This window comes from Neocloeon triangulifer, unplaced genomic scaffold, assembly GCF_031216515.1.
Source record: "Neocloeon triangulifer isolate White Clay Creek 2 clone unplaced genomic scaffold, ASM3121651v1 ptg000015l, whole genome shotgun sequence".
Classification (NCBI taxonomy): Eukaryota; Metazoa; Arthropoda; class Insecta; order Ephemeroptera; family Baetidae; genus Neocloeon; species Neocloeon triangulifer.
Genome location: NW_026775557.1, coordinates 5,759,782 through 5,787,076, shown reverse-complemented (window position 1 = coordinate 5,787,076; position 27,295 = coordinate 5,759,782). Strand labels below are relative to the sequence as shown.

Here is a 27,295-nt window from a genome sequence, read left to right as displayed (position 1 = left end):
TCAGCAATTCGTTTGGCGAGAGAACTTCTCTCATTTCAACCCGTGCCAGGGTCGATCGGCTCGCCAGCTTTCCGGCCAATCAAAGTTCCATTTCGACAGAGATGCATCTTATTGAATCTTTTATCTCTTGAGAGGGTGTATTAATTTCGCGGAATTATCGATTATCCGGAACTCAGAAGGGCGTTTGGGAGATTTTCAGATTATTCTCTCGATACGGGGCGTCGAGTTTACGTTCTGTTTACTGCGGTGAATTTTACAGCTCACGGTTACAACCAAGCGCCAATAAAGAAAAGTGCTTTTTCGTCTGTGGGTTTATGTGCGTCAAATGGAGGGAAAATCTTTGAATATATTTTTTTACACAGCTTAAAGGGCCAAATCAAAAGCTTTAAAATTATATAAAAAGAAATAAAAAAATATACATTTTTTTCTTCATATCCTTAATCAGGAAACGGTTTATCTTTCTTGGGCAGAATTTTATACTTCTCCTTATTAAAAAAGTTAGCAATTTAAAATATGTATTTGCTTAAAATTAATGAAATTCATTTGCCTTTTCTGCTCATTTGTATTAATATTAACTTTTTAAATTCTTGTTTCAATTTCAATTCATTTGCAAAGCCTTACAAAATTTATTGAGGAAATGAAGAAATCGGGCTTTTCCTCGTTGTAAACATTTTCATTAAAAACACAAATGGCTCAACGAGGAAAAGCCTGATTTCTTCAATTCCATGATCATCTCCTTGAGTGTCAACTTCTTCAAACAAAAATATTGAGAAAAATTGAAACCGGGCGAACCTCGTTGCAAACAAAAAATGAAAAAATAAAGACAACTGACCCCAAAGGCGACCTGCGGTCTGCTGGTACTTTAAAACCTAGGGTTTCTTGTGTCCAACTAAAACTAAGTGGAGGAATGTTGAAAAATTAAAAATAAATTAGGGAGAATTTAATTAAATAAAGTTATAAAATTAAATTCTCCTTATTTTATTTTTCTTATTAAATTAAATTCTCCCAATTTTGAGTTTTTGTTCCAAGTCAATATATAGTTTGCAGTTATATTGATCCAGTGCCTTTCTCATCAGTTCCACTGAAGATTCCGGACTACCATTACTCTTAATACGTCTTTGGTCTGTGTGAATTTTGACTGCAAAAGTTCCTACATTAGCTTCTTGCGTGGTTGTAGGAAAAAGTTGAATTTCGAGTTTTTGTTCCAAGTCAATATATAGGTTCGCCCGGTTTCAATTTTTCATGAAATCCACCTCGAGTATTACCATTCAATTTAAAAATATTGAGTATTAATATTGAATCACTAAAACTTTTCGCCCTGAAGCTAAATTGAGCAAAGCGGATCATGCTTGTGCACTTAAATATTTTGATCGTCCTTAAGATTTTGAGCAATTGATCAGCCCAGCAGATATCCAGGTTTCACTTTGATTAGTCAGGATTTGATTACTTTGAGAAACTTGCAGACGCTTCAGTTTGATACTTATCAATCTCTTAAGTGTTTAGGAAAATATTCTAATTAGCCCGGTGCTCCGTTCAGAGAGAGTGAAAGTCAGTTTACGGAGCAGGTGGAGTTTGTTTGCGCGTCAATTCGAGACGCAAATTGGCCAGCTGACACCCTGTGCCGAATCGCGAGACGCGGCAGCTCTCTCACTTGCCGCCGCAAACGCAAATTGCTGAATAACAATAATACCGAAATTAGCAGGCGAGACGACGCGCAGTTTGCGTGAATTTTTAATTAATTTTATGCAGCACACACAAATTCGTGCGCCGTTAAAAATTTCGCTCGCGCTGCTACTGAATAAAACATCAGGTTTGTTTGCTTGCCGAGAGGGAAACGACGGAACTGCGCGGCGACCCCACACATGCACATTACGGAATTGCCCTCATGCATATGCATCGAGCCCGCGGACTGCATTCGTATTAAAGCGCCTACTTAATATAATTATCCTCTCCAGGGATGTGATTAATCTTTGCTTGGTCTCGAGTGACAATCGCACACTCGAGAGTCACAACAGCCGCAACGTGATACGTTAGGTCGGACGGAGCCGCCGAGGCATTCGTTCGGGGCGCAGCGTGTTTTATTCACGCATGTGCTGGGAGAGCTGCTTGCCGGGTTGCAGCGCCTGCCCGACCGCCGCCGCCAGCCGAGGATCGCTCGCGCCCTTTCAGTTCAGTTAGCCCTCTCTGCATCACAAGTAGTGTGCTTGGTCGCTCTTTAAAATCTCCCTCAGTCACCCTCGCTCGACGAGACGGGCACGGAATCCGCCGCCGCTCCTTGCAACGTTTCATTTAGCGGTAAGTGAAGCAAATTGACACCATTTTCTGCATTTTAATCTCTTTTGTGATATATTTTATATTTCTTTTGCAAGTTATCTAAAGTAAAATTAATTTTGTTTTTAAAAATAAATTACTTAATAAACAAGTATACTTTATTTTTAATTTTACAAAAAACATGTTTTTTTATTTTAAAATAAAATTGTTCAATTTTTTTCTTTTTTTAATAAGCTTTATATATAATGCTATATATTTTATTTTAAACGTTACTATAAGATTTGAAATAAATTGAAAAAAATTAGAACAAAAACTATTTAATTAAAAAGTTTCTGAAATATTATGATATGATATACTTTGTTTCCAAATATAACTGTATATTAATGTATTTCTGTGCATTTACTATAGATTAAATTTAAAAGTATAATCAAAATATTCACTTTCATTAATTTCATCTTAATATATATTTTGCATTTAGTATTCACTGATTGAAAATTAGCAGTATTTAAATATACAGCATTTTTTTTCAAATCCTCACATGTATACTGTTAACTATCTGATTGTGAGAACAGTTTAAAATATTGAATTTAGATACTTAGTTAGGTATATATTTTTAATTTTTATTCTAACTGTTTTGCGTTGCCTAATTGATTTTGAAAAACGTCAGAAATACAAATGCGTTGTTTCAATGAGATTTAATTCACAAAATACAATTATGCTGTCACTCACCCATTTCATTTGCCTTTACCACTTATTATCATTTCATCTCAAATCTTAAAATTTTAATTCAATTGTGGGTTGGGAACGTCAAAATGCCAAAATATAATTATAACGTCTTGAGCAGTGACACACATGTGGCCGGTGCTGACTTGTCGCTGCGTCTCTCACTGCGCCTCGTAAATTTACATCTCATTAAAAAGTACCTCCCTCAGTGCGCGTTCGCACACATAGAAATCGCAAAATCACACTTTCCCGTGGCAGTTTTGCTTTTAGCAGGAAATATTAAACGCGCTCTCTCAGCTCTGCGCAAAGAGATTACACGAAAAGCTGATTTTGTAACTTTCCACAATGCGTGTGCGGCAAACTCCTTTTTTTTCTTTCAATGAACGGCTCAAAGAGTGGTACTTTTTCAACACAGATTTCCCCTCGCAACAAGCACACAAGCGTTATTAATTTTCCGCTCAGGTATTTTTTTTCTTCGGCTCTCATATTTTTCGGTACTTATTTTCTCTAACAAGGCATTCATGTAAAAAAATATACCCTTTTTATATATATTCATAATGAATGATTTGGTGACGAACCAACCGAAATCGGCCGGCGGAAAGTCGAGCAACAAAATAATAAATTTCCCTTTGCTGGGCGAGTGCGAATGGTGTTTGCCACGCGTTTTCGGCGGCAAACCGATTCAGCCGCACCGACTGACTGAGCATTAAATTCGAAAACAAATCGCGCGTGACTAAATTCGTATTTCCATCCAGCAATAATTTGCAAAAGCTTTCTCTCTCTCCCCAACCTCGAAATAATTAAAACCCTTAACTCTGGTTGGCGTATATTTGAGAACAAACAAACACAAGTTCGGTAGACGTGCAGCAAAAATACATACAAACAACTTTCGGAAAACCACTCAAAATTGAGCCAACTCATGCGAGTTTTGCTTTTTCATTTCAAAACTTCGGCTCAAAAAGCTTCGGCAAGAGAAGAGAATCAGCTCTTGAAAATGGTCTGTTTGCAAAATGAGTTTTTGAGCTTGGACAATGTTGGTTCCTCTGAGAATGCAAATCGTCCACTTTTGTTGAAATTTGCTGCGAAAAGCTCTCTTTTTCAGCTTTTGTTCTCGCCGACACACATCAGCTGCCTTTTCCATATGCACGGTTTTTGCTGAAAACATATTTTCGCAACGAATGAAAAGGCAATCCAGCCGGCGAGTGTGCAAGTAATTTTAACAGCAAATTGTAATGGTCGCGAGGGCGAAATAAAATTTGTAATCCCTAAAGTTAATTTACAAATTTTAATGGAGTAATAATTAAGTCGCGGGAGTCGTAATTACAAGTCGTTTTTCCTCCTTTGCGGGTTGTAAATATATAGAAGCAGAGTTTGCAAATAACCACACAATTTCTGCAAGGGTTGTGATGATTCGGCTGTTATGGCAGATTAGTTCTGATGAATGCCATAGCAAAACGAGGGTTGACGAAACAAAGAGCATCTCGGAGCATTTTGGATGAAATTTGGTGCGCGGACGACTAAAAATCTAACACAGGGTATCAAAATTACGTAGGCGGGAAATTCACGTTGGATTTTCGTTGCATTAACATTAATAGCTGCTCTTTTCATGCTTGAATGACGTGGTTATAAATAAAGCACTTCATTCGTCATATCACCATGGTGAATAAGCCTTCCAAGTATTTTGATCTAATTCCAATGCTGGGACTATTTCTGCCATCGCGCCAATTACGGTAACTCGAGAAATTAGCGATGCATTATTATTTTTATAAAATTATAAATTTATCTTAAATATAAATAGTTGTAGGTTCTAAACATAATAATGATGCAAATGATTAGAAAATATCGTTTTATTAATAGCTATTTTAATTTTACTGTTTAGTCTGATAAAAAAAAAATTATAGTAACATAAAATGTTTACACAATATAATAATATGAGTGTTTCTTTAGTTAAATTAGTAGTTACTGCTAAAATGTGTAGTAAATCTCAAATATTTTAGAAAAAAATCGTTGTTTAATACAATAGCTTGAAGTCAATGAGGCAATATTGACAATTGACTTGTATTCAAATAAAAAATTATCAACAATTTTAAATTCCATTGAATCCATTTCCAATCTACATGAAATTTAATATTGCCCAATTATCGAAGCTTTTATAGGATTATTTTGCTATTTATATTTTTATTTTTAACAAGAAAAAATTCGAGTGCACTCTGGTTGAAATAAAATTAAGCTTGATGGGCAGAAATATGTAAAACCAAATCTCTTAAAAAATTTGCTCCCTATGGAGCATAAAAACGCCGGTCGTCATAAATATAATTCGCACCCGGGGCTAAAAGCAGTGACAGTTTTGCGGGACGAAGGGCCGAAAGGATGCACAGGGAGGCAATATTTCCACATCAGCCGCTCATCATCTCGGCCGCATATATGTACATTGGGCGTAAATTTTTATTGCCTCTGGAGTGGTTGGGGTGGAGGAAGAGGGTCGTGCCGAGAGAGCAACACAGATGTTGGTCAGCAATAAATTGCTCGGTGCAAAAATGTCAAAGTGTATGAGATCTAAATCCAGTTCGCCCGCTCTCTGTGTGTCGTTATGTAACATATCTGTGCGAGCAGGCGAGGTGAAAATGCGTCCGCATCAATCATGTCGGACGCTAAACCCGGTAGCTTATTGAAAGGAGCCCTCCAAATATAATTTATATACATATTTCCCTGGCCACGGTTTCGCGATTTTATTGATCCGACGCGGCGAAGTCTTTTGATCTGCCGACCTTTTTATGCAATTGAGAGAAATGCCGCTGAGCTTCTGGTGCACGCCGCTGTCCCATTACAGAAATTGCCAGTCTCGCTGAGATATTGCATTAGAGAAGCGCACAGGATAATGTTGTGTTGCTTGGCCGCGCTCGCCGTTTTTATTGCATCTGCTGCAGTTGCACCAAACCACTGGGATGCCGTGTAACAAGGAATCAGAAAAATCCATGCAACCGAGAAAATTTTAAGTTATTTCAATACTTGTTATAGAACAAGATTAAAGCATAATTCAAAAATTAAACAACGCTTGATAATTTGAATTAAAATTAGTAGTAAATATTAGTTACTTATTAAGTTTGCTTTATTTTATGTATGGAGCTTTATATTCTATATAGATTATTTTTTTAAATAATAACTTCATATATTTTATTTATTAAAACACACATAATTTTATTATTTTAATTGTAATATAATTTCTTGTTTAATAACAAATCGGTTTCAATTTGGAAAAGAAGCCACAAGAATATTTTTTAAATTTTTTTTTATTATTAGCAATGTTTTGACAAAGTCTATACATGATCTAAATTTACCAATCCATTCCTCTTGCTGGTAATAATTTTTGTCACACTTCTTCACACTTATTATGATATTAATTTTGATGAATAAAAATTCTAAAGAATTTAATAACCAAATCGATTTTCACACAAGTTTGCTATTGAGGAAAAAGGATCTCATGCATTTGAAATTGCGCATGATTTTATTTGAATCATCGTTTTGTAAAGTATTACAATATTTTATGAAGCAATACGATCTTTTTGCATTCATTTCATGTGAATCAGTAAAGCTTTGAGCGAGCAATCTGTCGCAAAGGAGAGAAAGAAAGCGGAGCCAAAAATGTAGTAAAACAGTTTAGTTGCGCACGTCAATGTTGGCGCAAAGGAAAAAGGAAACTGCTATAGCAGCACAAATTGGCTCACACAGGGAAAGTTATGTGCTCGCTTTTTAATGGGAAAAGTTGGCCACAAAGAGAGCAAATACAAAGGGGCAGATCGGCCGACTCCTGACTTGCATCACTATCGGCCGCTAATTTTTTTCCTCCGCCTAAAAGAACCTCGCGGCAAAATAAATGTCCGTGATACAAGACGGCGGCGCAGGCAGGTCAGAGGGCAATTTTATTCTTGTCGCTGCTTTCGCTCCATTTCGGCTGCCGAGCACACAGAAAGCGAGAAACGGCGTGCCCTGAATTGCAATGAACAGCAGCAAAAACGAGAGCCGCCGCGCTGGTCGTCGCCACCGCCACACGCTTGGCCGATTTTGCATTTTCGCCCGCCCGACACGCTAATAACAAGCCGGGTGCATTTTATTAGCCCCCCGCGCCGTTATTACCATTTATTTACTTTGCTCCTGCCGAGAGAGCTTTGTCGATCGCCACATCATTATTATCTTCCTCTTTAATGTCGATTTTATGCGCTCTGATTGCTTTTGATGTTCTATTATTGCTGCTGCTGTGGCTTTTAGTACGTGTGCAAGCCTGCATTTCACGCTGCGGCTGCCAAGTACTCAATTTGGGTGACGAGCTATTTCATAATGCAGCACAAAAGAACCATTATGCATGCAAAACCAAAAATAAATAAAATTCATTGATCCTATTAATCAAATTATGACATTATACCAATTTGCATAAATACTAAATTTTTTTCAAACAACTTGTTTCTATTTAATGAAAATTAATGAGAAGAAAGGGAAAAAATTTTATACCATATAAAGATAGTATTTTTACTTTATTCTAGATACAGTTAAACAAAAATCCAATCCAAAACCGAATCGGAAAATATTTTCTTGCAAAAATGTGGAGGTAATACGGAATTATTGCAAATATTTGAATGTTAGCAAATTGAAAAGTTTTTGGTAATCCCTCGGGGAGGAGGTTATACAAAGTGTGTTTGCATTTGTATAAATGTGTTAACACATGTCATGTTTAATACAATTTTGATTGAAAACCAAATCAAAGCCACATTACTTTAAATTTTCTTTTGACTTTTTAGCTTTTCTTTGCTTCATTTTCATTTCTCACAATTAATTTGCTCTAATTGTAAGCAGCCAAGCCGAATCTGAGTCGACTATATAATTAAATAGCTTAAATTATAATTTTACTTTTGTTAGCGAAAAAAGCATAAACTAAATAAAAAAAAGTAATCTAGTTTATTCAATTTTTTATTGTTCAACTTTAATTCAAACACTCAGGTTCCATATCCAGAGGAATTTCAAATCCGCAGTCTATTTTCAATAACTTTTGGGTTTGATTAGATTCTGAAATTCACTCTCGCGTCTCATATTTTACATAGAAACCTCAAGTCTCTCCACGAATTCCACGATAACTTTTATTACGTTGACCCCTTTCAAATAAACTCGCAGTCCATGTATGTAAAGAGGAGGAAGAGTCGAAAAGACTTTGAAAGCGACGAAGTTTTGGTAGTAAAATTTTATCGGTCTTTCGTTTTAATGTCGGAAATAAAACTTCGGGGGCTTATCTGCGTGCGACATTAATTTCGTGGGTCGCCAGAATTGTGCGGCTGCACTTGCCGGTACGTAATTCAATAATGAAATCGGTCAACTGCCCATCAGGGTCCAGCGTAATGTCATAATTCGCCCGAAAGCCGGGGATTAGTAAGCACGAAATTATGCTCAGCCACCCGTATTGTAAACATAAAGTTCGCCGCATACGACGCGTCCACACTCGTAACTCTGGTGTTGCAGACAAAAGGCGCGTCTGCAAAGACAGAAGTTCGCCGATCCTAATCTGCAAAGTGCGCGGTCATTATCATTGTGCTCTTCACACCCGTTTTTGCTCACTTTTGTGTTGCCTTTTTGTCTCGTCCGGTGCCATATAATTACCAACTAATTTAACTATTTACAATCGCTTTGCATTAAAAATTTAATTTATTGTCGTGACTTTCTACCATTTAAGTGTATTAATGAAGACTATTCTTTTGTTTTGTTATTATTATTTAAGGTCGGTGAAATGAAAATAACAATTATCTAAGGATTCACGATGATATCCAAGGAGGCAATTTTCTAATAAGAGTAATGACAGGATAATTAATTTTTGTTTCTATTGACGCCTAAAGGATGTTTTGCAGTTTTGAAGTATTTGTAATGTAAATTGCGAAATTTTTGAGGGCCATGTTTTGGAAACATAAATATTCTTCAGAGGCGCAATGGTAAATTTAATTCCTTGGACCCCATATTTTCTTCTCTGTAAACGCATCCATGAAAAAAAATCGTAGACAATTTTCGGGTCGAGATTTATCAATAAGAAGTTTTTAACTCTTTTTATTGTAAATAAATTATATCTTTAATCTTTAAACTGGTCTTTTGTGTTAGTCACTTAGTCGGATAATTTTTTTTCCTATTTTTGGTGGTCATTCAACTCTCAATTCCCAAAGGACAAAATTAAATTTATTAAAGATCATTGAATTAAATGCGCAGCAACAAATTAAAAAAAAAATATCACCAAAACAATATTTTATTTATAATTAATATTTAACTTATTATTTATTTATTGAATTTTTTACGCTTCTTTTTAAAATCAAACCAATGCGATCGCTTTTGAGTGACAACATCCGCTGACAATGAGTTTAAAAGTATCAAATGTAATTGCAAGTTGAGAGCCTTTGTAGAGAGGGGGAATTGCTGTGATTGTAATGCATTCGCAAAAGGATTAAGCGGCAAGCACAGTGTTTTGCAGGATTAGCGCCGGCAAACGAAAATTCGCTCATTTGATTCAATTCAGAGTTCTTTTTTTAGGTTCCAACTGAGCCCTTTTTGCTTTGGTAATGAAATTTTCCGGCGAAACGATTTCGCCGACGTGAAACAAAGGGAGGAGACGGTATCGGGCGCGTACGTTGCTTTAAAAATTGCACCATAAATCGCGTGGTCCGCGGGGGTTCGCAGATTTTCTGCCGCCGACTGCGAAAATAACTCACGGCGTCTTTGAATTTATTTTCTTTTCCCTCGTCTCATTCCGCTCGCTCGGCTGCTCAGTAATAATATGTGTGTTTCTACGAAAATCGTTCCAAAACGAGGTTCCGCAAACAGTGCAAAGTAAATTAGTCGTCCGTTGAGAAAAAAAATATGAGAATTTTCCCTCTTGAATTTACTTATGTCGTTATGAAGGGGACGCGACATGAATATAATTAGAAATAGGGGATCGAAGTGTAAAGAAAGAAAAATTTAGAAATTTAGAGTTCTTGGTTAAATTAAAACGAATTTTTTAATAAATTAAATGTCATTTCTTCTTAATATTTAATTGAGACAAAAAATTTAAATTCTGAAGAATATAGTTTTTCTGTTGCATTAGTTACATAATTTATTACTACAATTAACAATTTCCTCAATTGAAAGCATACATAAAAAATATAACGAGTGCATTTTGTAAATATATTTTTCAATTAAGTAAGCCTTTCTCTCTGAGCAATAAAATTATTTCTTGATAGATTGATAGATAAGTTTTCTTCTTATTCTAGTGTAGAATTAACTTTCTTTAGCGCGTTGATTAATGATATTTTTTATTAATTAATCAAATATCATCATTATTGTGAAATTTCTTCAACCAGAAAGGTTTTCCACCTCCCGTCAGATCTCCAAGCAAATAAATTATTTTCCACCTCTTTTCCTTCTCTGCGTAAAATATTTAGACGTGCGCGGCGCGGCAGACGAATTTTGAAGGATATCCCAATGCTTAGTTCGCAAGAAGGGATGCAGCAACGGTTTCTTGATCTGATCACGATTCAGGACCCGATTCCACCAAGAGGCAAAAAACAACAAAGAAAAAGCTATTTTGGCGAACGAGGTGGGTTGGTTGGTTTGCTCGGTGGAGCGAAATTCGACTTGGACGTTTTTACGATCCAGTCTTTTCTCTCTGGAAATAAATTTCGGATGGAACCTTTCTTTTTTTTATCAATTAAAGTGATCCTGAAAAATATCCCGGAATTACTTTAGGGATTGTTCGCTTTTTGCGTTTGGGAGAAAATATTAAAAATTGTCGTGACAAAGGTCGGTGGCGATTACGGCCGTAAATCAGAATTAGGCGCGACAAACACTGGAATTTAATGCCACTCGGGCATAAGCAAAGGTTATGTTCATGCATCACACGAGGTATTTTATTTACCTGTGGCGCTCGCTCGTTGATAAATAATTATCATCAGCTCGCTCCCGTGGCGTCGGCCGCGCTCACTACCTGTTTTGTTTTGCGGAAAAAATGGCTCTCTGTGCTGTAATTGGACGCGCGTCCGGAGATTTCGTAGCTGCTGCATTTTCATTTTGCGGCCGACACCGCTTTTTGCTGCTGATTCCCCGCGCTTTATCCTCGTTTGCGGTCGGCCCATATACACGGCACACAATTTATGCTTGTTGTGGCCAAAGCTCTTTTTGCCCTCGGAATAAAGCGCTCACTCGCTCGTATGTGTTTTTCCTCGCGTTTTTTGCTTTTAATTTTCATTTTACGGTCCAATGGAGGAATAAGAGAGGAGTGAATCAAGGGATTTGAGGCGGCGCTCTCGGCATGACCAGCATGCTTTGATCTTTAATCTCTCTTTGTGGTGAAGATCGAGTTTAAGCAAATTAATTTTTGTGCCCACGTTGTACTCAAATATTATGTGGATAAAAGGCTTTGAACCCAGAGATGTGGTTATTACTTTCAATCGATCATTTTGATCGCTGTATTAAACACTTTTTTATTTTTTTTTTAATTAAAAATCATATAATTATTCATTTCTTTTTCAACTTTCCTGCTTGTTATCTCTCATCTCTCGTCCAAGAAACTTTTGCTCTGTAATAATTAATTACATGCATAAGTATCTATATAAACCTTTAAATTTTTAGTGTTTAATTTTTTATTTGTTTTATTTTTAAATAATACATAACACAAAATTTATTTATAATAAAATTTAAATGAAAATATTAAATTAACTTTTAAATAAAAAATTATTTTTAAAAAAAATGCGTTTAAAAATTAAAATTTATAAATGTTTTTTTAATTAGTTTAACTCACAATTTAATTAGTACTTACAAAATTGTATTTCATAAGTTAACTTTCCCATTTTATTTTCACCGAGTTCAATTGCACAAAAGCTTATTCGACCTGAGATTAGCAGAAATCTCTCTTTAATATCTGCAAAAAGAGCTGAATCATTACTGTTTGTTCTCCATGCCATTGTTTCAGACAGCCGAGAATGGCGCAAAAAGTGTAAAACAGCCTTCAGGCATCTGCTGAGCGGCAGAGAGTAAGGTCGTCTCTTCTCTTTCTTTTCCCCGTATCTGTCGGGTGGCGAAAAAAAGCAACGGCTTGGCGAAAGGACTTGATAATGTGTGGTCAAAAGGAGATGGCGAGACGGCACCGACAACAGCTCCTCCTTTCGCTGCCGCTGCTGCTGCTCTTCTTATTCTGCTCAGGTAAGAGACCCAACTTTTGCCTTATTTCCTCTAAATGGGTTAAAAACAAAAACAGCTTGCAAGACTCGCTTTTTCTTTCTTTCTTCTCTCCCTCCCAAGCACCAAATGGTCCTCGGTGCTGCTGAAACAAAGGGAGAGAATAAAAGAAACGAGAGAAGAAGACGAAAGATGCTGTTTACCCCGGCCTCTCTTCTGGGCCATGATACGTGTATGTGCGTCATGATGAGATGATTCACGTACATTACGCCGGGTAAAAAACGACAATGGACGAATAAAAGTTTCATAAACGGGGGCAAAGAGACAAGGACGTGTGCGAGAGAGCAAGAAAAACTGTTGCTGGATGGGCTTAAATTTTATTTTTGCCAGTCTCTCCAGGGCGCGCACGCCTTTTCTTTCCCTTGCTCACGTCATTTGTCCCCTGTCACGAGACGCAAACAACATGCTATCTTCCCTCGTCAGCCTAAATATTTCAGCTGCATCGACACACGGAGGCCCTGCGCCTTTTTTATTTTGCCCTAACAAATATTTAATAACCTTCCGTGAATTCGTGTGGAAGTGACGAATAATCAACAAGTCCTTCTTTTTCTCTGATTTAATACCTTGATGTGAATAATATATTATCTTTCTCAGACGCAGATATTCCTTAATAAAGCCATGTTCAAAATTTTCTTTATTTTAAATTAATGTATGCAGAACAAAACATATGGCATGGTTGTATGGCTAATTAGGCGAGACCAATCATTTTGATTAAGTATTAAAAAAAAATCAAATTTAGCTCATAAAATAGAAATTCCAAGTTATATTAAATTATTTTTGTTAGTTTTTATTAAAAATAATTTGTGGGTAGATGATGGTGGAATATTTTATAAAATTATATTTGCTATCTTAAATTTTTTAAGGAATTTCTGTATCAATACTACTAAAGTAAATTGTTAATTTCATTGAAACTTATAAATATTATAGAAAAATTTAAAACAAAATTTAATATATTATTAAAGCAGATATTTAGGATAATATTTTGAATCACTTCAAAAGCTGGAATTGTATGAGCAAAAAATAGACAAAATTACCCTTGCCAAACATGTAGCATTAATCGTATCAGAATTTTAGATTCTTATAAATGATTTTTTCCCATACCATTTAACCATTTTCAATTTTTTGCACCGAATTTTGATCAAAATTTCATTTAAAGACTTTTTATTCGTGTACTTAATCGTGAATAATGCAGCTGAAAAAGGCTTTTGATTGGTGTCTCATTAAAATTTCGTTTCAGTAATGAAGCGTACTGATTAAAAAAAAAAATCATTTTCACAATCAACAAATTTTGACAAAGTTTCGATTCATTAAGCAGGTTCAGCCCAGCATAATAACTAATAATAATGAGGAAATATCCGCCCGTTGAACAGCAAATGAATCCCGGATATTGCGGGTTATGCAATCCCGCAAAACAAAATCTGCCGCGCAAAACGCCTACCTGCGAATTTCCATTATCAGTGCGCGGGCGATGGATTTATCCGCCGATATAATCCACATTAAAAGTAATAATAAAATTTTGCACAGAAAAACAAACAGAATCAGAGGATTGTCAAAATGGCGCGCATAATCTCAACTCAAATCACCCAGAAAGACCGCTGCGGCAAAAAAGCGGCCAAATAATGGAAACAATAACAATAGCGCACTTTTAAGCAGATTACGCCAAAATCCGCGTGGAGCCTTTTTGCATTTTCGAAAGCAATAATCCAATACGCTTGTCGCAAAATGCCAGCGGGGACATTTTTCACCGATTTATGCGTGCGTCGCTAAATTCGACGCGCCGCACAAAGAATTGGCAGCAACGTCATTAATAAATATCCGTCTGCGTCCGGCTGTTCGTTCGGCAGACCGGGCTCAGTGTGTTTTCAATTTTATTTTGCACCGACCATGATTATCCGCCGGCGCAAAATATGAAATAAATGAAGGTTTGATGAGCACGTTCCGCTCAGGCGACGCATTTGGCAAAGCGGGTCGTTGGTTGCGGGTATCAATTATGTCCAGTGTGTGTGAGTGTTTTTTTTTTTTCACGAAATTTAGTCCCACACGAGACTCGCTATTAACAGCAAAGGCGGGCAGGACTGAATGATAATTTGTCGGTCTGAAACGGCGATGTGCATTCATGTTCGTTTTAATTAACGTCGACTGATGAAATCATCAAAGGGCTTCTCTTTTCCTCAAAAATTTATAAATCATTGAAGATTAATCACGCTTTAATTAGAACGACATATTAAGTTATTAAGTTTTTTACTTCTTTAAATTAATAAAAATCATTATAGGTTGTAATATTGAGTAAAATATTATTAATTAATAATCCCGTTATTAGCTTAAATTGTTCAATTATTGAAGCATGCATAGCAGTGGAGTGGTTTTGCATCTCATCTCAATTGTTGAAGAGAATAATTATTGTGGCAGGCAAAGTTTCCAGTAGACAATAAAGCGTCGATAGCAGGCCGCCCTCATAAAGCCCAACTATGTCCTTAACAAATTCATTATTAATTTATTAAACATCCATGCCGAGTCACCATGCAAAAGGACGCGGGGGGTCACAACCTGGGCGTTCTTGCGGCGTTTAATTAAGCGCGAGAGTTTCTCAACAATCAATCTTGGCAAACTTCATTAGAGGCAAAGTTACTTAAGCAAGTAGTGAGCTCGCGCTTGCGTGCATTCACAAAGCCCAAGGTACATAGATTAAGGGCGAATTCACCTCTAAGCTTTTACCCGAGTCTCATTAGGTAGCTCACTCAGTCGCGAGTGCATTGTTCGGCAGAGGAAAATTCACGGAGACTAAAATGCCTGGGATGAAAACTCGTCGCCAAGGGTGTTGCTCGCATCTGTGCGTGTATGTTTGGGCAGAAATATTGCGCGCCTGCTGCTCCGACAACAAAGCCGTCGCAATTTACGCGAGCGGCAAAAACCGCCCGGCTGCGTTGGGCGTGTTTTATTTTTACACGTAATTTGCTGGACTAACTGGCCGAGGATAAATTTACCGGCTGATGGTCACACACTGGCGGCGGACAAATATTTGGACGGAAATTTCTGCGTTTTTGTCATCATATTTTTTCCGTCGTGTTTGCCAAGATTAAATGAGATATTCACAAATTAGAACATTTAATCTCATTAATTTTGTCACTGTGTACATCAAAATACAAATAAAGTCTTATCCCTGCCTTGTAATTTAGAGATATAGTGTTTCATTCATCAAAATCTACAAGCATCATAGATGGCAGCAAAGTATTTATTTGTACATACATGCTAATCAATATAATTTTCCAGTCTCTGTTGACTTTATTATAATTTTTTAATATTTCTAATATTAATATGAAAAATTATAGAATATTAAAATATTTTTTCATAGCGTATAGAAAAAATATGATATAAAAAAAATAAAATATCTTGTTTATTAAAAAATTACGTTAAATCAAGGTATTTTTTTTTTTAATTATTGTCTTAGTAATTTTAAATAAAAGTTAATAAATTTTAACATATTTGATTTTTCTAAACAAAAATGTTAAATAAAAATCTAATCTACTATTCTTACAGCATAAACATGTGCAATAATTTATTTCTTATGGAAGCTGACGCCGAACAACCAAGAATGCTGCGCAAGAAGCGTTCTTAGGTTCTTCGGTGACGACGAAGGCTGTCAGAAGGGGGGTGGTTGGGCGCACTTAAAACCAATTACACAATAAAATGAGATTTTAATGCAAAGCCAGCGGACTGACTCTTCTGCCTCCAAGTTAGTCAACTCACCAACAAACGGCCGACGCTCTCGTTTCTCTCTCTTGAGCCGCGTATAATTCCCCTGAAAGAGTTTTGTTATGTCTCTCCTCTGCAGCCTGGCGTCTCTTTTTAAAGTTTAATCTCATTTCCATTTTATTACACGCCGCTGATTATGGGCCGCCACTTGAGTGCTGCCGAATTTCATTAAATTTCATTCCGGCTGAACCTTAAACGTCGCGAAATCAGAGCCTGGCTGGGTGCTCACGGCAAACATACGCTTTCGCTCGCTGCTTCCGAATTGTTATTTGGCAAATAATCGAGTAGCGTAACGCAGACAACCGGGATAATTCCAACCCTTTCTCCGAACCTGAGAGAGCCGTTTGTTCAATTTTTGGGAAAAGCAATTGTATGAAAAGCGGATTGTTTAACTGAATATCCATTCTACGCCAAATATTGTGTTTCCTGCCAAATCCGCCAATTAAATTTAAACCAATCTCTCGAAAACATCTCTGATTGTTTCTAAATTTTATTTTCAAATCAAAGGAATTCAATGCTCGTTGTGCTATCAAAATCAAAATTACTGATATCATCAAATATTTATTAATATTAGTTTTAATTTTTAAAAAAACCTCCAAACGAAAGTTTTGAAGTAAAATTTTGTATTAACCATACTGATTGACTATCTAAATTCTGGTTTCACCACAAATAATTATTCTTAAATTAAACTTCTCTCTTTTTTTAATTAATTCCACAGAGTCTAGAAATTCCCTTCTTGATGGAAGTAAAAAAAAAAATTAAAAATAAAAGACTTCGCAGCCACTTCAATCTCAAGAATGACTCCCAGTAAACTCCTCTCCTAGTCTTTCAGACCAAATTAATTGGACTCCACCCTCGAGAGGAAAGCAGCCGGCCAATTTCGCACGACAGCTATTGCGTCCGATAACAATTACGTGCAAGAGGCAAAAAAGAGCCGGTTCTCTTTCGCTTTGCATAATACAATTTCGCCACTCCCGGTCCACTTCACCGCGTTCAACGTTTTTTTCCGGGCACACACACACATAAGTACGTACGTCAAGCCACGGCTCTGGCTGCCCGAGCAGGATCGATACGCAAATAAATGTCGGGTCGGTCGACCACTCTCGTCGCTCACTCGCTCTGCAGTTCTTGTCGGCGCGCGGATTAATTAAAAATCAGCGTCGTCCGTCGCGCACATTAGCAATTGCCGGCGCTAATTGCCGGCGCTGCGCTGAGTGACACGGCCCGTTGGCTGACCCGCTCGAGTGGCCAATTGACGCTGATGGATGGCTAAACAAATAACGCTGCCCTTTTTAGCGTGGATTGCTTTGGCACGAAATTAAAAATCATGCTTTGACCTGATTTGTAACGGAGAGTCATTTTGACCTAATTTTTGTCTACACTTTAACCGTCACTTAACTTTATTTATTTACATCAAATAAAAAATTAACGCAAAAATTACCTAAAAGCGTCTTTGCTAATCAAAAGTTATATTATTTTATTTATTGGAGATTCGTTCATTCAACTTAATTAATTTTTTGATAAAAAACAGTTCTTTTTTAATTGTATTTCCAGCTTTTATTGTAAAACTTCTGCCTTTTTTTAAATTGAGAAGTTAAATAATACTTCTTTTAACTTTTTTAATTTTATTTTTTCCTTTCTGTCTTTCTCACAATCATAGTCTACTGAAATTTCTTCTCCAACCTCATTCCTGTTTACGAGGACTCATCCTTGCGTGCATTTCTCTTCCTCCCGTGTCCCGCCAAAAATTAAACTCCCCAGGAAATAAAGTTTTTATTGTCAAACGAGAACTCCCGCCCGCCCATAACCCGGCGCAGATGAAAAATTCTTTGATCTTCAACGCTCATCCGCGCACGATATAGTCCATGAAAACTTAATGAAAATTTCGCCCTTCTGGCCCTATAGCTGCGCTTCATCTTTCTCTCTCTTTTTCCCAGTCGCAGGAAATTTATTGAGAGTCTTCAAAACACAAGCCTAAAACAAAGTTTCGCGCTCAAAGTGCCTCCTTAAAGCAGTCTCTCTTTATTTCACTGGCAAAGAACTTTCTGAGACGAAACTTGATATATATCTTGGTGCAAAGAAGAAGAGGTGCGCACGTGAGACGTCTAGCCAGATATATCGGTGATATCGGCTGGAAAATAGACCTGAAAAACCGATATATGCCCATTAATTCGGTGTGCTTGAGTGTGATGCACACCCGGCGCCTCAACAATGTTGGTGCAGCCCCTAATTGGCAGCCTGTTGAAAGCACAGCAGCGCATCCATATTAAAATACCTGCCTGCTGTGTCTCCATTACTGAGCCATATTCCACCCACAGACGGGGCCTAACCAAATGTTGCCAACCCATTATCATTATGTGGCGTACACGGAGCCCTCCTCAAAGCAGGCTGGTATTCGACTTAATTACGAGAAATTAAAAACTCAGATTCTTTAAATTTCACTGTTAACTATTATGATGAACATTTACTCAGTGTGTAAGGTTTAGTAACATTTTTTTTAAAATAAAAAATTACTTTTTATAATTTCAAAATATCTTCTATATAAAATAAAAATATTTAATTTAATTAAATATTTATATTATTAATTAAATATTATGTGATTAATTGCATTTTCTGCTTTTTTTACTTGCCATGACTGATAACAATAAAGGCACACATTAAAATAAATAAATTTTAGCTCTATTGACAGCTGAATACGGAGTTTCTACGAGAGAAATGTTAATTTCACAAAATTTTGATGAATTTTAAAAGTAATGAACAGGACTACTTTTTCCATTGTAATCAAAATGCAGTATTTGAGCACATTTTTTTCCCCAGGCACGAAAATGAGAGCATATTATTCAAAGAATTGAACATTAGAATAAATATACATATAAAATCTGAGTATTTCTTTGTTGGAAGAAAGGGTGATATTAGAAAAAGAGATTATTTGCTGTCCATAACCACTCTTGAATGCTCTGGAAAGGTCATAGGTCTGCTGCGGTAAAGGTAGACGTGACTTTTTTCGTGATTGGTTTTCGGGCAAAAGGAGATGGATGGGAGACGTCGCAATCGGCGGTGGATCTGCGGTGAGCCACAACGACAGGCGGTCCCGATTCGCACTTCCTCCTTCATTACAGCTCAGTCTCTTCATTTAAGATTACTCGCCGCCCGTCATTATTAATAACAACGCCGGCAAAATGTCTCCAAGGGCAAACAAAGACGAGAGGTTGAGCGAGTTTCGCGTTTTCTGGGCACGACACAAGCAAAGAATTTAATAATACGCGAGATGCTCTCTCGTCGTCGTCGCACCGAGAGAGTGAATTAAATTATTCTCGGACGGCGAAATAAAAGCAAAACTATATACACAGCTCGGCTTTTTCCCTTTTCCTCTCTCTCGCGTCGTGTCGTGTTCTCTGATGAAAACATTTAATGCGATTACATGCGCACAAACCCGCTATGATCTCTGGCGCGTTTTCTCATTCAGCTCTTTTAACGATCCGAGAGAGAGAGTCTTTAATCAAACTTTCATTTCGGTAAAATGTCCTTTGGCAATTTTTCTGCTCGCCTTCATTTATCAACGCTCGCTCGCAACCTTCGTTTGCCATTATTGGTTGCAACTGCTGCGGAGAGAAGAAGAGCCGCGGGTTCAAAGGACGCGCTCTCCTTTGACGCTTTTATTTGCGTTCACGAGGATTTGCAATTTTATTACTTGATAAAAGTTAGTCTCCGTTCGCTTTGATTATTGCGCAACCTTTTCCTATAAAATTAACTCTGCTGCATCCAATATCAATATTACACAACGGCGTGGTGATCTTTTACTCTGAAACCTCTTCAGACGTGATTGGAAACTTGAATGGGAAAATGAAATTTTCCTTTACTAAATGATTGATGCATCTACACAACATTAATAATAATTTCAAATTGAAGAAACCCACACTATTTTTATGTTACAGCTCCTCAGAAATAATAGTTTTTGTGGAGAACCAACAAACTTAATTTGGCAAACACTAGTTAAATATCAAGAAAGTTCGTAGTTAGCAATTTCCTAGGGTTAATTGGGTCTATGAACATTTTCCTGGCTCCTGGCGGAACACGGAGAGAAATCGGCCCCGGGCGAAATTCCCTCTCTAATGCAAAATCTTCCCTCAAGCCGCGAATTTCTCTCGTCGGCTCATCACAAGCAATTTGAGCTGCTCGCGAGAAATTAGTAACGAAATTTGTGCTGTGGCCCCCGCGAAAAACGTCACGTCGAATAATTTCTCAAAGCTGACGAGTGTCGGGTGCTTTGAGTGTTCATTAAGGACACAACACGAGTGAAAAAAGAGCGATGGAGCGGCTCCCGGAGAGATCAAGAAAATGCCGAGTGGAAGCTGCTGTGCCGCAGCAGCGTGTGCTCCCTTCCTAATCGCACCCTCGTGCAAATTTAAATAAAAGAAAGCGCATTTGCGATGCCACGGCGCGCACGCCCCTTAGACCAAATGTCATTTATCATTTGTGAGAGGTGCGCATTATTTATGTTTAAGCCAGAGCATGTATATAATTCTAACGTGCATTGGAGATTGAAGAACATGAGCAAGAGAGTGAAAAATAGAATAGTTTTGCAACGTAAAATAATTGGTTGTAGCATAATATCGAAAAATAAAAATATCGTGAATTTAGAAGTAAAATTTTTATAAACGAGCGTCTGTTTATAAAATATAATTTTAAAAAAATAATGAGTATGTGAACAAATTTTCAGTATTAATTGAAATTATAAAACTTAAATTTTTATTTTACTTTATAATTTATTAACACACAAAAATTTCATTTGTTCTGGTTGCTTAATGTTTATTACATCTTTTAAATTATTTATGATATTTATGTGTCTGTAAAATATAATTTTATATTTTAACTAATTGACAGCAATACTTAAAAACAAGAACCCTTATCACTTGATAATTAGTACCTGATACTCTGTGTCGTTTCTCTTATTTTATGTTATATTGAATCTGCATCTATTACATAGTTATATAGAAAGCAGTTTTATTTTAATTCAAAAAAATATATGAAGCAAATAATAAATATTTATAGTTTTATTTTCATTAATTAAATAATGAAAAAAAATTAAATAAATGCTACCAGAAAGGATAATCAGGATGTAAATAATCACAGCATTAACATAATTTAGAAATCTACATCAGAGATCAAACTTTGCGGACATAGGAACAAAAGAGTGGTGAAATATTTAATGTCCAAGTCGGGCGATGTAACCACAAAACGTCCTCTCTCGTCTCGTCGTCGTAATTCAACCATTTGGCCGCCATCACTTTTTACTCGAGCGAAAACTTTCGCTTGTCGGCCACAGTATGTCCGGCTCATAAATCGCCCTTTTAGCCGAGAACAGATTAAAGTGTTTTGCGCGTGAAACACGCACTGTGCCGCGGCGGACCAAGAAGCTTCTGGTTACTGCGGCGGGTGTCACGCTTGTCGCTCCAAATAGTTGTGGTTTTAATTTCGCACTGCCGGCAGCGTCAAAAAGCTGCTCGGGTGTATCGTGATCGGCAGTGCCGCATCTCTGCGGATTTGTTTATATTTATTTCATGCGGCCACTCAATCACCAGCACGTCATCAAATCTTCTTCTTTTTTTTCTTTTTAAAGCAGCAATCGATCAAAAGGGTTATTTTTCTTTGTATTGGCATGCAAATAAAAGCAGACAGGAAATAAATATCTCTTGTCGGCAACAAAAGAATCCGAGTCTGGCAGAGAGAAGGGGTTTGATGTAAAACTTAAGCATTGTGTCAAGGAGGATGAAATTGGAAGTTGCTGTCGCGCTATCTCAACGCGGCAGAAACTTTCTTTCCTCTTTTTCTTTGCTCTTTTCCTGGGCAGGCTTTTTCTGACACTATCAAAGGAGCCCATACATACGTATGACGTAATATCAGTCGGAGATCTGCGCAGCGGCCGAGTATGAATGTATAAAAAGCGGTGGCTGACAAGACGAGGAATTCAGTCGGCTTTTTGCTGGCCTAACTGCGAATGGTTTCGCGGCGGAGACGCAATAATATTAAAGGGCGGTCGGTCTAAAACTTGGGCACAAAAGAAATGGAACCGAAAATGGTCGCCTTTGTACATTATTGGAAGGGCGCGGCCGCCGATATTAAAAGCCATCTCGGTTTTATTCGTCGCTTCTTCTTCTTCTCTTTTCGCAAACGAGGTGTCGGCGGAGGAAAGGAGCAGTTTCAAAGAAAGGTTATCCTCTCAAAGGATCCAGGTGAAATCGCACAGAAAAGAGGAAAGTCAAAGAATATTATATACTCGTCTTTGGTTTTGTGTACGGACCACTTGGGACGTCGTAAATTTGGACGGATAAATACTGAGAAAGCCCCCTTGTTGGTTTTCCGTGGCGGAAAACACGACATACAGGGAGAGGAATTTTATTTTCCGCAATTGAAATGTGTTTGCACAACGAATTCTCATATCCGCCGGCGTCTCGAGGAGAATGAGAAGAAGAAAAATTCTGCTGCCCTTTGTTATCTTTGCATTATTAAATAGACTCGCGTGCAGGAGGGTCTTCGCAAGCAAAAACGGGCCACTCAGTATATCAAATGTAATATTGAATTGCTTTCCCTTCTTGCTACTACAAGGGCAGGATTCCAGTACAATAACGCCGTTGTTGCGCAATACAATTTTCTTGAGTTTCAATTCATCAATCTTCCTATAAAAAATTTATTTTAAATCTCATTTATAAGTGAAAGAGAAAAAATTTTTGCTTCTCAATACTTTTTAATGCCAGAATTATATTATTTTTTTGATTTGTCCCAATTGTTACATCATATTGTTTACATATTCGATTGTTGAAAACAATTTATTTGTAAAAAAAATAATAAATAAAGGAATAAAAACGAGTTACTAAATTTTTAATAATTTTAAAAACCCAAATATTGAAAAAGGAAAATTGAAACATTGAATTTTTTAAATAAGTAACGTTCTAGCTTTGCCAGATTTAAAATTTTTACAAATTACCAAGCAAATGTGAAAGTGTTCAGCGCAATGCGGCATGAAATGTCTTCGCACCTATCGTACTTTTTCATATAAGCGCTCATCTGGGAAATTTATCTCATTTCCAACCAATTCCGCTCATATCAAAGTCACTCTCAAAAATCGACAAAGTGAGAAACATGCAAATAGTGGAAATTCCTCGGTTGCAGAATGCACTCGGATGTAATATCTAGATGAATGCATCCGGCCTGAAACTTCCGTGCGAGTAAAGAGAGAAAAAAGAGACGTTCACAATGGCATTTCATTTCAGCAGCGCTCTCCGCATCTCCGGTATGTGCGAGGGAGGCGCTCGACTGGACCGCATTTTCCTGCTCTTCCCACATATCTACATAATTCAATTGCAGCGGCTCACAATATCATGCGCTCATATAAAACCGCAATTGCCAAACACGATCATAACAAAACAACGGCTGAAAGGGCGGGCAATTATTTTTATGAATAGCCGCTGCAGATTTGATTCGATCCGAGTGGCAGGGCTGGAAAAAAAGGCGAACACCAATTTCCACATGTGCTCTATTCATTAGTGGAGTGATTAATTAATTTTAATTGACGTGTATGAAAAATCTGCTCCATGGGGTGAATGCATGAATTTAAATCAGCAGCTTATTCAAAAATTCCCCTTTTTTTAAAAAACGTGGGTGTTTAATTTTTATATACGAATACATTCAAGTTCCCCTCTTCAAAGTTCAATTATAAGTATTATTATTTATTCGCTGCTGAATATCACGTTTCCACTTCAGACAGGGCACGATCCGATTTCAAACATCGAAATTATACTTCGCGCAGGAGAACGGGTGAGAGAAGACGGGGAGAGTGAGAGATCGACTTTCAAACGAATCGTGCATTGGGCTGCTGCTTCAGACGGCCTCGCTCCACACTGCAATATCTCCGCCAGTCAAACTCCATCAGCCTCCCGTTTGATATTGATCCCCGGCTTGGCTCGAAATTTATTTAAAATCAGATTTATCAGCTTACGCCACTTCAGCCTGCAGAGTTTCCTATGGAATGAAAGCAAGTGCTTATTTGGGCAAAAGTGGATATTGGAAAATGGGTTCGGAGCAATATTTTAGCTAATTTTACACGTACTTTCAAACAAAAAGCAATCCTAATTTAAAATTTACATGCACATATAGTCGAAATAATTTAATAAAAAAATAATCCATCCATGTAAAAGAATTATAAATTTGGATATTTAAATGGAAAATATTAAATTAAAAATGAAATTCACTCGAATTTCATAACAGTACTTCAGACCACAATTGATGAACCGCTGCCAATAGTTCTTGAACTTGAGACGTCTCTAGTTAAAAAATAAAGGCAATAATTGCTTATGTTATCAATATAAAATATATTATAATAAATTATATATAAAAAAAAATTAATTATATTATATATTATTTTATAAATCGGTTTAAATTTTTAATTAAATTTATTTAATTATTGTGCTTTAAAGAAAAATAAAAATATTTTGTTATATAAATATTAATTTATTAATTAAATTTAATATAGAAATTTTAAAACAAAGTGAATATATAAATAAATTTAATTTGTGTCAAAATATCCAGATACTTCTAAATATAATTTTTTTAACAATGAAAATTGTGTTTTAAGTATGTCCTCAACTTTTCACGTTCAAATCAAATTTGAGAAATGAGGGATAAAAATTTCCCACCCTGATGTCTGAAGTTTTCAATCTCCCCTTTCAACTTTTCCTTCGGTCGGAATTTTGCGTCAACCCATTACTTCTCGGAGGTGACGCTGTAAGGATCTCGGAACTTTTGTACCAATCGCCTGTTGGAGGCACAAGTTTGCGTCATAACTTAATGAAGAGGTACTTGCACTTTGCCGCTCGAGATAAAACAGCTGCTGGGCTGGGCGAAGGGTGCAGAAGAGCGCACCGCACAGCACTTCTATTATTTTTATCAAATCTAATTATGCACGCGGAGAGAGCAGCAGCGAGGGCTCGGCGGAAGTAATTAAATTATGAATTTAATTAGTCAGGCTGTTGCTCAAGCTCTCGAGCGTGGAGCGCGCGGGTTGCATAAGTAGAGAGCGATATTTGCACTTCTTTGCTCGACGCTGTCGGTGCGCGAAGAGCCCGGAGGTGAAAATAAGAAGGCGAGAGAATTTCAATATTCTGATCGATAGTGGCTGGATTCAAATTTTATTTGCTCGGTGGTGCATGCAGGAGGTCGACGGAGGCTGCTGACTGCAAAAGGCAGAGAGACTCTGCGCTGATCGAATTTGGCGTTAGAAAAAGTTTCGGCAGCGTGTGTGCCAGCGAAAAAGACTAGGCTTGGGGGAGAAAGCAATTATGAATTTAATTTGCCTGCGGGAGATGCAAAGAAAAAAATAAAGGAAGGATCTGCCGGCATCAAAAAGGGATTACCTCGGCGGCCGCAAATCGTCGGCTTGTACGCGCGTTTTTGCCACGGATGAACTCCTTTCATCAGTCTCAATCCATTACAATTTTGAAAAAAAAAAAAGAGGGAAAAAATCAAACAGAGAGAGTGAAACTTTCTGCGGTGCGGTGATGAATGGTTCCTTTCAAACTTTCAAATGCGTAGTGATTTTGTTCTTTTCTTTCTTTCAAAATGGATTAATTTATGCCTCTCTCGGAGGGTGCAATGGAGTTTGATGAATTTGATTTGCATTTCGAGGAAAAAATGGGAGTTTTCTTTTTGAACTCTCATCTATCACAACTGGTTTTGCAAAGTATTTGTTTTTCTCTAGCCAAATCCGTGTTGTTTCCTCACATAAAAATTTTCAGTTGTTGTTGACATGTTGAAAACCCAAACTGAAAATATATTTTTAATTACATTTAAAGAAACAATGTGACCAAATTTTTTTTCCTCTTTTCCAAATTATTTTTCATGAGGAAAACTAGCTTCAAAAATTAAATTGGTCAAACTTTAGTTCAAAAAAGGAGCTAATTAGTAGAAATAAAATTTTTACAAAATTCCGTACATAAATGAAACATAAAATGAAAGTTGAACCCAACTTTATGAGATTTTTACTGCTCATTTTACACTCAATTTCAGAGTGTGCTGCAAGTTAATAAAATTTCGCCCGTGTTTGCATGTTCATTACTTTTACCGATTACACCCCTCCCTCCCTGTTTTGCGAAACAGAACGTGCCAAAACGGCGAGCAATAAAAGTCTCGCTCGAGGCGATGTATGTTGTCGTCATGCGTGTGTGCACGAGCGTTTTCCTGCACCCTCTCTTCATTTTGCTCTTTTCACCAAACACTTGTTCTCGATTGATTTTGGCATGGAAACTCTTGCGGGCCCCTGGCAGCAAGAACGTGTACGCGAGATGGAAACTAATTTCCAGAGGCGTGCGCACGGTATATATAGTAATAATATTTATTCTGGTGAATAAATATCTGCGGAATAAAATTGGAAGGGAGACGCGACAGCTCCCTGCCGGCAAGCATGGCTCCTTTTCGAGAGCAGCACGGTTTTAGCAAAAGAGATTATCTGCCTCATCCTTCTTCTTCTTCTTCTTCCTACGTCTTGACGAAATCGATTGCGCGCGGCTCCTCGCGGGATGAGAGTAGTTTCCCTTCTCTATGAGGCAGATCAGCGGGCCTGATTCTAAAAGTCAGAGACCAGAGTGCTGAGGCCACTTTGCAACCAGCTGCCCTGAATTTATGTGACACTCGCCGCCCAGCTTGGCTCGCAGGGGGCAACACCCTTCTTATGCATGCACGTGTGCGCCACTTGCGCGAAAACTCGTTTCCAATATGTAGGCGACCTGCGGATCACGATGCTCGATTTCCAGTTTTAAGTAAGAAGTAAGAAGAATTGCGGAGACCAAGTCCTAATCTGTCATTATTTGGTGTTTTTAAAGAAAAAGCGTCAAAGAACCTGATAAAGATTAAAATCAAGTATGCTTGGGGCACTAGTGTCAGTCAAAAGGTGGTTTCCAGAAATCCTTTCCTTCAAAACTCCTTTTATCCTCATTTTTTAATATGCAATTGATGTAATAATTTTGATTAAGGACTCCTTATTGACATAGTCAAATCAAGTCTTTACAACAATAGAAGCTTTTTTGATCAATAAACACAATTTGCAACTATTTTGGGCAATTATTGGAAATTTAACAAACCATTGTTGTAAAGACTTGATTTGACTATGTCAATAAGGGTTCCTTAATCTGATTTTTAAGATAATTTTCCTCTCTTTACGATGTAAATTGATAATTTTTTGAATGTATGTATGTTGTACCTGGGCAGTAATTGCCTTCTGATACAATCAATAAAGACCATTTGCAACAAAGAAGTAAAA

At 37.1% G+C, this 27,295-nt stretch overlaps 1 protein-coding gene across 1 annotated transcript in view; it reads left to right on the top strand.

The window, feature by feature from the left end:
- The first annotated feature begins 2,133 nt into the window (after positions 1–2,133).
- Positions 2,134–27,295, top strand: part of LOC132202444 (uncharacterized) — a 50,389-nt gene continuing 25,227 nt past the window's right edge. Inside the window, exons 1-2 of the mRNA XM_059629368.1 lie at positions 2,134–2,295; positions 11,966–12,195. Coding sequence (XP_059485351.1) covers positions 12,108–12,195 — 88 coding nt within the window. The 5' untranslated portion in view covers positions 2,134–2,295; positions 11,966–12,107. The remainder of the gene's footprint in view (positions 2,296–11,965; positions 12,196–27,295) is intronic.